At 45.2% G+C, this 14,404-nt stretch overlaps 1 protein-coding gene across 1 annotated transcript in view; it reads left to right on the forward strand.

Moving 5' to 3' along the window:
* Positions 1-13,808: 13,808 nt before the first annotated feature.
* ctsa (cathepsin A) overlaps positions 13,809-14,404 on the forward strand; it is an 18,224-nt gene continuing 17,628 nt past the window's right edge. The window contains exon 1 of the mRNA XM_034167380.1: positions 13,809-13,845. Coding sequence (XP_034023271.1) covers positions 13,809-13,845 — 37 coding nt within the window. The remainder of the gene's footprint in view (positions 13,846-14,404) is intronic.

The raw sequence follows: 14,404 nt of genomic DNA on the forward strand, positions 1-14,404 counted from the left end.
ATTATTATTATATAATAAACACAATTACAAGTGTCCTTGTAGGACTTTTTCCTACTCTGGCCCTAATATAATAATATAATGATAATAATAATAATAATAATAATAACTAGTACGCAAGCAGTCATACACGGGCCCTCGTCCCGTGCTACAGCCTACCCAGGCCCGCGTCCCCTTCTGACCAGATGTGGGCATGTGTGTAAGGGGCACCACTCATCACACAGTTCAAATTTCAAGCACTCACAAATGCATGAAGGAGTTATGTTGATAGTTCATCCCTAGGGGGCGCTCAGTGTAAAAACAGGGCAGGTGTGTTCAGGGGCTGACCCTCATTACACATGTGAAGTTTCAAGTCATCAGGTAAAGCATGAAGGAGTTATGACCATTGATTGTTCATCCACTTGGGGAGCTCAGAGCACAAACAGAGGGGCCATGTGATAAGGGGCCAACTGTCATCACACATGTGAAGTTTCAAGTCAGCAGGTAAGCAGAAGGAGACTTTCACCAGCCCGCAGCAGCTGACTTTCACCAGCCCAGCAGCTGACTTTCACCAGCCCAGCAGCTGACTTTCACCAGCCCCGCAGCTGACTTTCACCAGCCCAGCAGCTGACTTTCACCAGCCCCGCAGCAGCTGACTTTCACCAGCCCAGCAGCTGACTTTCACCAGCCCAGCAGCTGACTTTCACCAGCCCAGCAGCTGACTTTTCACCAGCCCCGCAAGCAGCTGACTTTCACCAGCCCAGCAGCTGACTTTCACCAGCCCCGCAGCAGCTGACTTTCAACCAGCTCGGCAGCAGCTGACTTTCACCAGCCCCGCAGCAGCTGGACTTTCACCAGCTCGGCAGCAGCTGACTTTCACCAGCCCCGCAGCCGTTAGCTTCCACTAACTCCGCGGCAGGTAGCTCTACTGGCTCAGTGTTGTAAAGTCGTGGTGCAAGATGGCGGTCAGTAAAGTTGGTGTTTTGTTTGCTTTGAACTACTGATGACTGTTGCAACTTTAAGAGTTTTGGCAGATATTCATTTAACCAGAGTAGGGCGAGTTAATGTACCGGACTGTCTATAAGTAACAGTCGTAAACATTTGGATTTGGGAGCGGTATTCTGTATGATACCTTAATATCGCCCTTCTTAGTGTCCAAACAAACAAATCGCAAGTTGAAAGGAAGGGCACTTATACTTCCCGTACACGCAAAAATAATCCAAGATCAAATAGTGTTGTGATAACGAATGTCTGTTATTGGTGGGGGAGATATTCTTCAGTGCCCAGGACCAGTTACTAAGAAGAGGCAGGTAAAATTCCCTTGTACAAGTTGTGGAATTGTGATACGATCAAACAGCAAAGGCGCTGTCATGGCGATAATTGTGATAGGTGGACCCCCATCCGTTGTTGTGGGGTTTGATATAGATCACTCCAATGCAAACAATAAGCAAAACTATATAGAGCAAGTAAAATATACAGAGAGAGTAAATGAAACAAAACCAATTAGAACCAAAGCATGACCATGACAACTTGACGTGACATGAATAAAAGCACAGAGGGCTCAGAGCATAGGAAGAGGACAAAGGTCCAGAGCTGTACCAACAGGCCCTAAAGGACCGGATCATGACAATTCTAGACTTGGTACTTGTATCTGGATGCACAGATAAATTGCACAAAGTGTGGTTGAGTGATCACATGATCACGTTAGTGAACTAAGAAGGCAAGGAAAGAACAAATAGGGCCGTTAAACACGATACGGGGAAGGTCACGCAAATATTACTCTAGGCGGTATTTGTAGATAAATTGAATGCTGTAAATTGGGCTCCAGTCATGGACAGTAATGATGTTGAAAGTGCTTGGCGTAATTTTAAGAAATTGTTCTTGGGTATTTTGAATTCATTAGCTCCATTTAAAACTGTCAAATAAAACAATATACACAAACATGGTTGAACCGAGGGAAATTTTGGAGTGCATTAACAACAGAGACAAGGCACTCCGGCAGTTCAAAAAGTCTAAGGATAAAGGTTTAATGATTTTAAAAAGTGCGTAATACGGCACAGAGATTGTCTGAAGCGGCTAAGGCTAATTATTTCGGGAGACCATGGTGAACCATAAAAAGAATCCAAAAAAGCTCTGGGCAATACTTAAAGCAACTTGGAGCTAATTCAGCAAAAAAAAAAAAAAAAAAAAAAGCAAATATAACATTGGTCTTGAAATATGAGGTCTGTCCATAAAGTATAGGTCCGTTTATTTTTTCAAAAAACTATACGGATTTCATTCATATGTTTTTACGTCAGACATGCTTGAACCCTCGTGCGCATGCATGAGTTTTTCCACGCCTGTCGTGACGTCATTCGCCTGTGAGCACTCCTTGTGGGAGGAGTCGTCCAGCCCCTCGTCGGAATTCCTTGTCTGAGAAGTTGCTGAGAGACTGGCGCTTTGTTTGATCAAAATTTTTTCTAAACCTGTGAGACACATCGAAGTGGACACGTTCGAAAATTAAGCTGGTTTTCAGTGAAAATTTTAACGGCTGATGAGAATTTTGAGGTGATACTGTCGCTTTAAGGACTTCCCCACGGAGCGAGACGTCCGTGCAGCGCTCCCAGGCGGCGTCATCAGCCTGTTTCAAGCTGAAAACCTCCACATTTCAGGCTCTATTGATCCAGGACGTCGTGAGAGAACAGAGAAGTTTCAGAAGAAGTCAGTTTCAGCATTTATATCCAGATATTCCACTGTTAAAGGAGATTTTTTTATGAAAGACGTGCGACAGATTGCAGCGTCGGCTCGCAGCCGCCGCGACGCTCTGCCACAGGAAAAACACCTCGTTGGAAGCCTTAAGGACAAGTTGGAACATGTCCAGCTGTTAAACAATTTCTCATATACTCACTCCACTGAAAGCCATCAAAAGCCAACTGGATTTTGCAAATGGTTATCAACACGGAGGTGTTTTTCCTGTGGCAGAGCGTCGCGGCGGCTGCAAGCCGACGCTGCAATCTGTTTAACAATGCCATTTTATGTTTCTGTTGACAAACCTCTTATAAACTGCTCGCTTGTCTCCATCCTCATCTCCTGGGCAGGGGGTGGCACGCTTCAATGTTATTACAGTCCATTTGAATACCTTTAGATTGCAGGAAGTCAGCCACCTGTTGTTCCACTGAGCTGCCTCCTGCTCACTGGCCTCCCCTCCGCTGTCTTCTGACACCGCCCGTGCGTAGGATTGAGGTTTAATATGAATTCCTGTAATATAACATCATTCATCCTGTGTACGGTTCCAACTCTATGCAACACGGTTCTCCAGTTGCACCAGACGCCGGTCTTTCTCTCGCATTCTGGGATCCGGAGAGCCTTCACTTCTTCCACCAGCTCCATAATGGATTTCTGCTGCATTTTAACAACAGAGATTTCCTCAGACAAAAGTCCAGGGACTTCTTGAATATCATCTCCCTCCTCCGCCGTCAGTGCCTTCTTCGGACCCATGGTCAGATAAATCCGCGCTGGCACCTCGGTAAAGCCGCGCCGGTGGAACTGCGCTGACACCTCAGCAGCGCACATCCACCGGCGCTGGAAGCCAAGAGTAACGAGGCTGTTTGTTTTAAAAATGTAAGGAATAGAAAGTACAGATACTTTTGTGAAAATGTAATGAGTAGAAGTCAGAAGTTGGCAGAAAAATAAGTAATGGAGTAAAAGTATAGATTACCTAAAAAGTGTACTTAAGTACAGTAACGAAGTATTGTACTTCGTTACTGACACCTCTGTTCCCAAGGCGTGCTCACAGGCAAATGACGTCACCCGACAGGCGTGGAAAACTCACGCTGCGCAACGATGGTTCAAGCATGTCTGACGTACAAACATATGAATGAAATCAATCAATCAATCAATTTGTTTATATAGCGCCAAATCACAACAAACAGTTGCCCCAAGGCGCTTTATATTGTAAGGCAAGGCCATACAATAATTATGTAAAACCCCAACGGTCAAACCGGACCCCCTGTGAGCAAGCACTTGGCTACAGTGGGAAGGAAAAACTCCCGTTTAAACAGGAAGAACACCTCCAGCAGAACCAGGCCCAGGGAGGGGCAGTCCTCTGCTGGGACTGGTTGGGGCTGAGGGAGAGAACCAGGAAAAAGACATGCTGTGGGAGGGGAGCAGAGATCGATCACTAATGATTAAATGCAGAGTGGTGCATACAGAGCAAAAAGAGAAAGAAACAGTGCATCCTGGGAACCCCCCAGCAGTCTACGTCTATAGCAGCATAACTAAGGGATGGTTCAGGGTCACCTATCCAGCCCTAACTATAAGCTTTAGCAAAAAGGAAAGTTTAAGCCTAATCTTAAAAGTAGAGAGGGTGTCCTGTCTCCTGATCTGAATTGGAGCTGGTTCCACAGGAGAGGAGCCTGAAAGCTGAAGGCTCTGCCTCCCATTCTACTCGTACAAACCCTAGGAACTACAAGTAAGCCGGCAGTCTGAGAGCGAAGCGCTCTATTGGGTGATATGGTACTACGAGGTCCCTAAGATAAGATGGACCTGATTATTCAAAAACCTTATAAGTAAGAAGAAGAATTTTAAATTCTATTCTAGAATTAACAGGAAGCCAATGAAGAGAGGCCAATAGGGGTGAGATATGCTCTCTCCTTCTAGTCCCCGTCAGTACTCTAGCTGCAGCATTTTGAAATTAACTGAAGGCTTTTAGGGAACTTTTAGGACACCTGATAATAATGAATTACAATAGTCCAGCCTAGAGGAAATAAATGCATGAATTAGTTTTTCAGCATCACTCTGAGACAGACCTTTCTGATTTTAGAGATATTGCGTAAATGCAAAAAGCAGTCCTACATATTTGTTTAATATGCACTTTGAATGACATATCCTGATCAAAAATGACTCCAAGATTTCTCACAGTATTGACTAGAGGTCAGGGTAATGCCATCCAGAGTAAGGATCTGGTTAGACACCATGTTTCTAAGATTTGTGGGGCCAAGTACAATAACTTCAGTTTGATCTGAGTTTAAAAGCAGGAAATTAGAGGTCATCCATGTCGTTTATGTCTGTAAGACAATCCTGCAGTTTAGCTAATTGGTGTGTGTCCTCTGGCTTCATGGATAGATAAAGCTGGGTCTCATCTGCGTAACAATGAAAATTTAAGCAATACCGTCTAATAATACTGCCTAAGGGAAGCATGTATAAAGTGAATAAAATTGGTCCTAGCACAGAACCTTGTGGAACTCCATAATTAACTTTAGTCTGTGAAGAAGATTCCCCAGTTACATGAACAAATTGTAATCTATTAGACAAATATGATTCAAACCACCGCAGCGCAGTGCCTTTAATACCTATGGCATGCTCTAATCTCTGTAATAAAATTTTATGGTCAACAGTATCAAAAGGCAGCACTGAGGTCTAACAGAACAAGCACAGAGATGAGTCGACTGTCCGAGGCCATAAGAAGATCATTTGTAACCTTCACTAATGCTGTTTCTGTACTATGATGAATTCTAAAACCTGACTGAAACGCTTCAAAATAGACCATTCCTCTGCAGGTGATCAGTTAGCTGTTTTACAACTACCCTCTCAAGAATCTTTGAGAGAAAAGGAAGGTTGGAGATTGGCCTATAATTAGCTAAGATAGCTGGGTCAAGTGATGGCTTTTTAAGTAATGGTTTAATTACTGCCACCGTAAAAGCCTGTGGTACATAGCCAACTAATAAAGATAGATTGATCATATTTAAGATCGAAGCATTAAATAATGGTAGGGCTTCCTTGAGCAGCCTGGTAGGAATGGGGTCTAATAAACATGTTGATGGTTTGGATGAAGTAACTAATGAAAATAACTCAGACAGAACAATCGGAGAGAAAGAGTCTAACCAAATACCGGCATCACTGAAAGCAGCCAAAGATAACGATACGTCTTTGGGATGGTTGATGGATAATTTTTTCTCTAATAGTTAAAATTTTGTTAGCAAAGAAAGTCATGAAGTCATTACTAGTTAAAATTAATGGAATACTCAGCCTGGCTACAGTGCTGAAAAGAACCTGGGGTTGTTTCTTATTTTCTTCAATTAGTGATGAGTAGAAAGATGTCCTAGCTTATGGAGGGGCTTTTTATAGAGCAACAGACGCGTTTTCCAGGCTAAGTGAAGATCTTCTAAATTAGTGAGACGCCATTTCCTCTCCAACTTACAGGTTATCTGCTTTAAGCTACGAGTTTGTGAGTTATACCACGGAGTCAGACACTTCTGATTTAAAGCTCTCTTTTTCAGAGGAGCTACAGCATCCAAGTTGTCTTCTATGAGGATGTAAAACTATTGACGAGATACTCTATCTCACTTACAGAGTTTAGGTAGCTACTCTGCACTGTGTTGGTATATGGCATTAGAGAACATAAAGAAGGAATCATATCCTTAAACCTAGTTACAGCGCTTTCTGAAAGACTTCTAGTGTAATGAAACTTATTCCCCACTGCTGGGTAGTCCATCAGAGTAATGTAAATGTTATTAAGAAATGATCAGACAGAAGGGAGTTTTCAGGGAATACTGTGAAGTCTTCTATTTCCATACCATAAGTCAGAACAAGATCTAAGATATGATTAAAGTGGGGGGTGGACTCATTTACTTTTTGAGCAAAGCCAATAGAGTCTAATATAGATTAAATGCAGTGTTGAGGCTGTCATTCTCAGCATCTGTGTGGATGTTAAAATCGCCCACTATAATTATCTTATCTGAGCTAAGCACTAAGTCAGACAAAAGGTCTGAAAATTCACAGAGAAACTCACAGTAACGACCAGGTGGACGATAGATAATAACAAATAAAACTGGTTTTGGGACTTCCGATTTGGATGGACAAGACTAAAAGTCAAGGCTTTCAAATGAAATTAAGGCTCTGTCTGGGTTTTTGATTAATTAATAAGCTGGGATGGAAGATTGCTGCTAATCCTCCGCCCCGGCCCGTGCTACGAGCAGTCTGACAGTTAGTGTGACTCGGGGGTGTTGACTCATTTAAACTAACATATTCATCCTGCTGTAACCAGGTTTCTGTTAGGCAGAATAAATCAATATGTTGATAAATTATTATATCATTTACCAACAGGGACTTAGAAGAGAGAGACCTATAGAGAAATCCATATAGTTTTTGAAAAAAATAAAAAGGACCGTTACTTAGGGACAACCTCGTAGATGGGACTGTTATTTTGATAAAGCAGCAGTTGCCACTATATTTAATCCATCCATCCATTTTCTTCTGCTTCATCCGTTGTTGGGTCGCGGGGGCAGCAGCTCAGCAAAACCGCCCAGACCTCCTGATCCACACACACCTACCCCAGCTCCTCCGGGGGAACCCTAAGGCTTTCCCAAGCCAGCTGTGAGACGTATCCCTCCAGCGTGTCCTGAGTTCTTCCCCGGGCCTCCTCCCGATGGGATGTGCTCAGAAACACCTCTCCACTGAGGGCGTCCAGAGAGCATCCAAAAAAGATGCCAGAGCCACCTCAGCTGGCTCCTTTCGATGTGGAGGAGCAGCGGCTCGACTCCGAGATCCTCCCGAGTGACCTTGTTCTTTCGGTCAAGAGCCAAATCTCATGACCATAAGTGAGGGTCAGAGCGTAGATCGATCATTAAATTGAGAGGTTTGCCCCCCTACTCAGCTCGCTCTTCACCACGACGTTCGATACAGCGACTGCATCACTGCAGATGCTGCATGGATCCGTCTGTCGATCTCACACTCCATCCGTCCGTCTCTCGTGAACAAGACCCTGAGATACTTAAACTCCTCCACTTGAGGCAAGGACACTCCACCACCTGAGAGGGCAAAGCCCTTTTTCCGGGTCAAGAACCATGGCCTCAGATTTGGAGGTGCTGATTTTTATCCTCGGACACTTCACACTCAGCTACAAACCACTCCAGTGCAACACTGAAGGGCCTGAATTTGACGAAGCCAACAGAACCACATTGTCCTCAAACAGCAGAGACGAGATTCTGTGGTTCCCAAACCGGACCCCCTCTACACTCTGACTGCGCCTAGAAATTCTGTCATAAAGGTAATGAACAGAAACCGGTGACAAAGGGCAGCCCTGGTGGAGGCCAACGTGCACTGGAAACAGGCTTGCCTTACTTCCGGCAACGCGGACCAAGCTCCTGCTGCGGTCATACAGGGACTGGATAGCCCTTAGCAAAGGACTTCGGACCCCGTACTCCCGGAGCACCCCCCACAGGGTGCCTCGTGGGACATGGTCAAACGTCTTCTCCAGATCCACAAAACACATGTGGACTGGTTGGGCGAACTCCCATGAACCCTCGAGCACCCTATGGAGGGTGTAGAGCTGGTCCAGTGTGCCGCGACCAGGACGAAAACCACACTGCTCCTCCTGAATCCGAGGTTCGACTATTGGTCGAATTCTCCTCTCCAGTACTCTGGAACAGACCTTACCGGGGAGGCTGAGGGGTGTGATCCCCCTATAGTTGGAACACACCCTCTGGTCCCCCTTCTTAAATAGAGGGACCACCACCCCGGTCTGCCAATCCAGAGGCACTGTCCCCGACTGACACGCGATGTTGCAGAGACGCGTCAACCAAGGCAGTCCCACAACATCCAGAGACTTAAGGTACTCTAGACAGATTTCATCCACCCCAGGAGCCTTGCCACTGAGGAGCTTTCTGACCACCTCGGTCACTTCGGCCTGGGTGATGGATGAGTCCGCCTCTGAGTCCTTCATCTCTGCTTCCTCTTCGGAAGACTTGATGATGAGATTGAGGAGATCCTCGAAGTATTCCTTCCATCGCCCGACAACATCCCCAGTCAGGTTGACAGCTTCCCACCCGCACCGAAGACAGTGTTGGTGGGAGCTGCTTCCGCCTCCGAAGGCGTCACACGGTTGGCCAGAATTTCTTTGAGGCCGACCATAGTCCTCCTCTATGGCCTCCCCGAACTCCTCCCAGACCTGAGTTTTGGCCTCTGCGACCCACAGGCTGCAGCACGCTTGGCCTGCCGGTACCTGTCAGCTGCCTCCGGAGTCCCACCTGCCAACAAAACAAGTAGACTCCTTCTTCAGCTTGATGGCATCCCTTACTTCCGGTGTTCATGATGGACAAACTGTGGCTAGCACAGAAGTCCAACAACTGAACACCACTCGGGTTTCAGATCGGGGAGGCCGTTCTTCCTGATCACCCCCCTCCAGGTCTCACTGTTGCTGTCCATGTGCGCATTGAAGTCCCCCAGGAGAACAATGGAGTCCCCAGTCAGAGCACTATCTAGTACCCCTCCCAGGGACTACAAGAAAGTCAGGTACTCTGCACTGCCACTCGGCCCGTAGGCCAAGACAACAGTGAGAGACCTGTCCCCGACCCGAAGGCGTTGGGGACAGTGGGTGAACTCCAACACATGGGGACTGAGCTGGGGAGCAATAAGCAATGCTACCCCAGCCAGCCGCCTCTCCCCGTGGGCAACACCAGAAAGTGGAGTGCCCAGCCTCTCTCCAGGAGTTGGGTACCAGAGCCCAAAGCGTGTGTGGAGGTGAGTCCGACTATCTTTAGTCGGTACCTCTCAACCTCCCTCACAACCTCAGGCTCCTTCCCCCCCCAGTCAGGTGACATTCCACATCCCAACAGCCAAGGCTGTGAGCATGGGCCCCACCTGCCCTCGACCGCTGCCCAGTCATCTCTGCACCCGACCCCTATGGCCCCTCTGCAGGTGGTGAACCCACGGAGGGATGGGCCCATGCGCTCTTTTGGCTGAGCCTAGGCGGGCCCTGTGGGCTAAGGCAGACCACCAGGCGCTCGCACGTGAGCCCCCGACCCCAGGTGCTGGCTCCATGGTGGGGCTCCGCCGTACCAGACGACGTCTCAGCCTTTGATTTCATACTGGTCATGGGACTTCAGAATGCCCTTAGTCTGACCCGTCGCATAGGACCTCTTTGTCATGGAGACCCTACCAGGGGCACGAAGCCCCCGACAACATAGCGCCTAGGATCATCCGGGTAAGCAAACTCCCCCACCACGATAAGGTGGCAGTTCGAGGGGAGAAATATTTAATGACTTTTTATTAATATTGCTAGTACTTTGATAGACCAGTTACCCAGCCCACTGGGCAGGTTTGGTAAGGATTTTATTACTAAGTTTTATCAGAACAAAGGTGTGTTAAAGGACTCGATTAATTTAATATCAGTGCCTGTTGATAAAGTTGAAAAAATGCTGATGGAACTCGATAGCTCCAAAGCCACCGGGCTTGATAATATGCTAGCCAGTTTCATAATTGATGCTGCTGAGATTATCGCTCCTTGTATCTCACATACTGTGAAGGCCTCTTTAGCTCAAGGTATTGTACCCCAAGATTCAATTGGCCAAAGTATTACCAGTGTACAAGAAAGGAACAAATCCATGTGTGCAACTATAGGCCAGTTTCAGTCTTGTGTACAGTTGCAGAGGTTTTAGAACATGTAGTATTCAATCAGGTATATGAATATGTTCAATCACAAGATCTGTTCTATAATCTACAGTCAGGTTTTAGAAAGTCTTCAACTGAATCATGTTTACTGTATCTATCTGACCTCATCAAAGGAGAAATTGATCATGGCAACTACTATGGAATGATTTTAACTTGATCTTCAGAAGGCTTTTGACATGGCTAATCAGACATTTTAATTATTATTTAAGTTACAGGCTTTAGGGCTTTACATCTGTTGCAGTTAAATGGTTTAAATTTTTTTGTCAGGTAGACAACAAGAGGATAATGTGAGTGGTGTCATTTCTGAACCTGCAATGGTTTTATGCGGAGTTCCCCAGGAAGTATCCTGGGGCCTCTACTATTTCTGTTGTACTAGGTCTGTCCGTAAAGTAACGGTCCTTTTATTTTTTCAAAACTATATGATTTCATTCATATGTTTTACGTCAGACATGCTTGAACCCTCGTGCGCATGCGTGAGTTTTTCCACGCCTGTCGGTGACGTCATTGCCTGTGAGCACTCCTTGTGGGAGGAGTCGTCCAGCCCCTCGTCAGAATTCCTTTGTCTGAGAAGTTGCTGAGAGACTGGCGCTTTGTTTGAATCAAAATTTTTTCTAAACCTGTGAGACACATCGAAGTGGACATGGTTCGAAAAATTAAGCTGGTTTTCAGTGAAAATTTTAACAGCTGATGAGAGATTTTGAGGTGATTCTGTCGCTTTAAGGACTTTTCCACGGTGCGAGACGTCGCGCACGCTCTCAGGCGGCGTCATCAGCCTGTTTCAAGCTTAAAACCTCCACATTTCAGGCTCTATTGATCCAGGACGTCGTGAGAGAACAGAGAAGTTTCAGAAGACGTCGGTTTTCAGGATTTTATCCGGGTATTCCACTGTTAAAGGAGATTTTTTTAATGAAAGATGTGCGGGCGGATTGCAGCGTCGGCTCGCAGCCGCCGCGACGCTCCGTCACAGGAAAAACAGCTCTGTTGAAAGCCTTAAGGACAAGTTGGAACATCTCCAGCTGATAAACAATTTCTCATATACTCACTCCAACTGAAAAGCCATCAAAGCCAACTGGATTTTAACAAATGTTATTAACACGGAGGTGTTTTTCCTGTGCCGCCGCGCCGTGTCGGCTGCGTCCCGACGCGCGGACCCGTCCGCACGTCTTTCATTAAAAAAATCTCCTTAACATTGGGAATATCCGGATAAAATGCTGAAACCGACTTCTTCTGAAACGTCTCTGTTCTCTCACGACGTCCTGGATCAATAGAGCCTGAAATGTGGAGGTTTTAAGCTTGAAACAGGCTGATGACGGCGCCTGAGAGCGCTGCGCGACGTCTCGCACTGTGGTAAGTCCTTAAAGCGACAGAATCACCTCAAAATCTCTCATCAGCTGTTAAAATTTTCACTGAAACCAGCTTAATTTTTCGAACCGTGTCCACTTCGATGTGTCCTCACAGGTTTAGAAAAAATTTTGATCAAACAAAGCGCCAGTCCTCTCAGCAACTTCTCAGACAAAGGAATTCCGACGAGGGGCTGGACGACTCCTCCACAAGGAGTGCTCACAGGCGAATGATGTCACCGACAGGCGTGGAAAAACTCACGCATGCGCACGAGGGTTCAAGCATTCTGACGTAAAACATATGAATGAAATCCATATAGTTTTTGAAAAAAATAAAAAGGACCTAGACTTTACGGACAGACCTCGTATGTAAATGACATGGAAACAGCAGTTGAATGTAAATTGCTGTTATATGCAGGCGATTCATCTTTACTGGGGTCTGGAAAGATATTTCTGATATCGAGTTGCCGTTGAGGTAGCAAACTATAAAATGAAACAGCTGGTTGGTAAGATAACAAATTATCACTTCATCTCGAGAAAACTGAAGCATAGAAGAAATATGATGAAAAGTTGAGTTATTTCAGTAATTCCATTCAAAAAGTGAAACATGTTTAATATATGTGAATGTTTATTTCTTTTAATTTTGATGATTATAACTGACAACTAATGAAAATCTCAGATTCAGTATCTCAGAAAATGAGAATCTTGTGAAAAGGTGAATAGTGAAGACACCTGTGTCAGACTAATCAGCTGATTAAGTCCAAACACCTTCAAAGACCTTTAACTGGTCTCCTCAGTCTGGTTCTGTGCGCGACACAATCATAGTGCAGACTGCTGACTGGACGCTTGTCTGAAGACAAGAAGGACTCTGGACTGCTGCTGAGTGCTCCAAAGTTATCTTCTCTGATCAAAGTACATTTTGCATTTCCTTTGAAAATCAAGGTCCCAGAGTCTGGAGGAAGAGAGGAGAGGCACAGAATCCAACGCTGCTTGAGGTCCAGTGTAAAGTTTCCACAGTCAGTGATGTTTTGGGTGCCGTGTCATCTGCTGGTGTTGGTCCACTGTGTTTGCTGAGGTCCAAGGTCAACGCGGCTGTCTAACCAGGAAGTTGTAGAGCACTTCCCACTTGTAGAGGGGAGGTGATGGTCTAGTGGTTAAGGTGTTGGGCTTGAGACCAGAAGATCCTCGGTTCAAATCCCCGCCTGACTGGAAAATCACTAAGGGCCGTTGGGCAAGGTCTTTAATCCCCTATCGCTCCCGGTGTGTAGTGAGCGCCTTGTATGGCAGCACCCTGACATCAGGGTGAAATGTGAGGCATAACTGTAAAGCGCTTTGAGTGTCTGATGCAGGTGAAAAGCGCTTTATAAATGCAGTCCATTTACCATTTGCTTCCTGCTGCTGGCCAACTTTATGGAGATGCAGATTTCATTTTCCAACAGGACTTGGCACCTGCACACAGTGCCAAAGCTACCAGTACCTGGCTTAAGGACCATGGTATCCTCGCCTGACCTTTAACCCCACAAAAAATCTATAGGGTATTGTGAAGAGGAAGATGCGACACATCAGACCCAACAATGCAGAAGAGCTGAAGGCCACGATCAGAGCAGCCTGGGCTCTCATACCACCTGAGCAGTGCCACAGACTGATCGGCTCTGTGCCACGCTGCTTTACTGAACACATTCAGGCCAAAGGAGCCCCGACTACATACTGAGTGTTGGACATGTTCATACTGTTCATGTTCATACTGTTCAGTTGGCCAACATTTCTAAAAATCCTTTTTTTTTTTTTTTTGTATTGGTCTTAAGTAATATTCTAATTTTCTGAGATACTGAATTTGAGATTTTCATTAGTTGTCAGTTATAATCATCAAAATTAAAAGAAATAAACATTTGAAATATATCAGTCTGTGTGGAATGAATGAATGTAATCTACAAGTTTCACTTTTGAATGGAATTACTGAAATAAATCAACTTTTTCATCATGTTCTAATTATATGACCAGCACCTGGATGTTGGAGCCATTAATTGGAATCAGATGCTCTCAGATGTTGGAGGTTTTCAGAGAATGGTTAAGTCTTCTTTACTTAATAACATTCTTGAAAGTCAGTTTGTGTCAATTTGTATTTTATTTGCTGCAAACCAGTGGCGGCTGGTGAAAAACAGTCTTGGTGGGGCTGCTGTGCCAATAGATTCCCTGCCTTGTACAGTACAGACATTCAAGTGAACAGTCAATTCCACAATAATCATTTCATGTCCTTCTCAAAATCAGCAGTTTTACAGATAAAGTTAACCATTTACAGCTATATTAGGCCCCATTTCTACTTTGGAAAGGAACAGTATCAATACAAGACTCAGTTCTAGCAAGAACATTTCACCATTTGACACCAATTACACACTAGTACTCAACTGTACTGAACTGACATTATCTACAGACAAACAGATCCTGGGGTTCACAATGACCTTAACCTGACCTTAACAAAATAGAAATATCAGCAAATTTACACTCTTTAAAAATATGGACAAAAGAACATTATGTACATACGACACCTTCAGAAGAGACAGAGAGACAGAGAGAGAGAGTGAGAGAGAGAGAGAGAGAGAGAGAGAGAGAGAGAAGAGAGGAGAAAGAGAAAGAGAGAGAGAGAAGAGAGAGAGAGAGAG

This window comes from Thalassophryne amazonica, chromosome 3 (assembly GCF_902500255.1).
Source record: "Thalassophryne amazonica chromosome 3, fThaAma1.1, whole genome shotgun sequence".
Lineage (NCBI taxonomy): Eukaryota > Metazoa > Chordata > Actinopteri > Batrachoidiformes > Batrachoididae > Thalassophryne > Thalassophryne amazonica.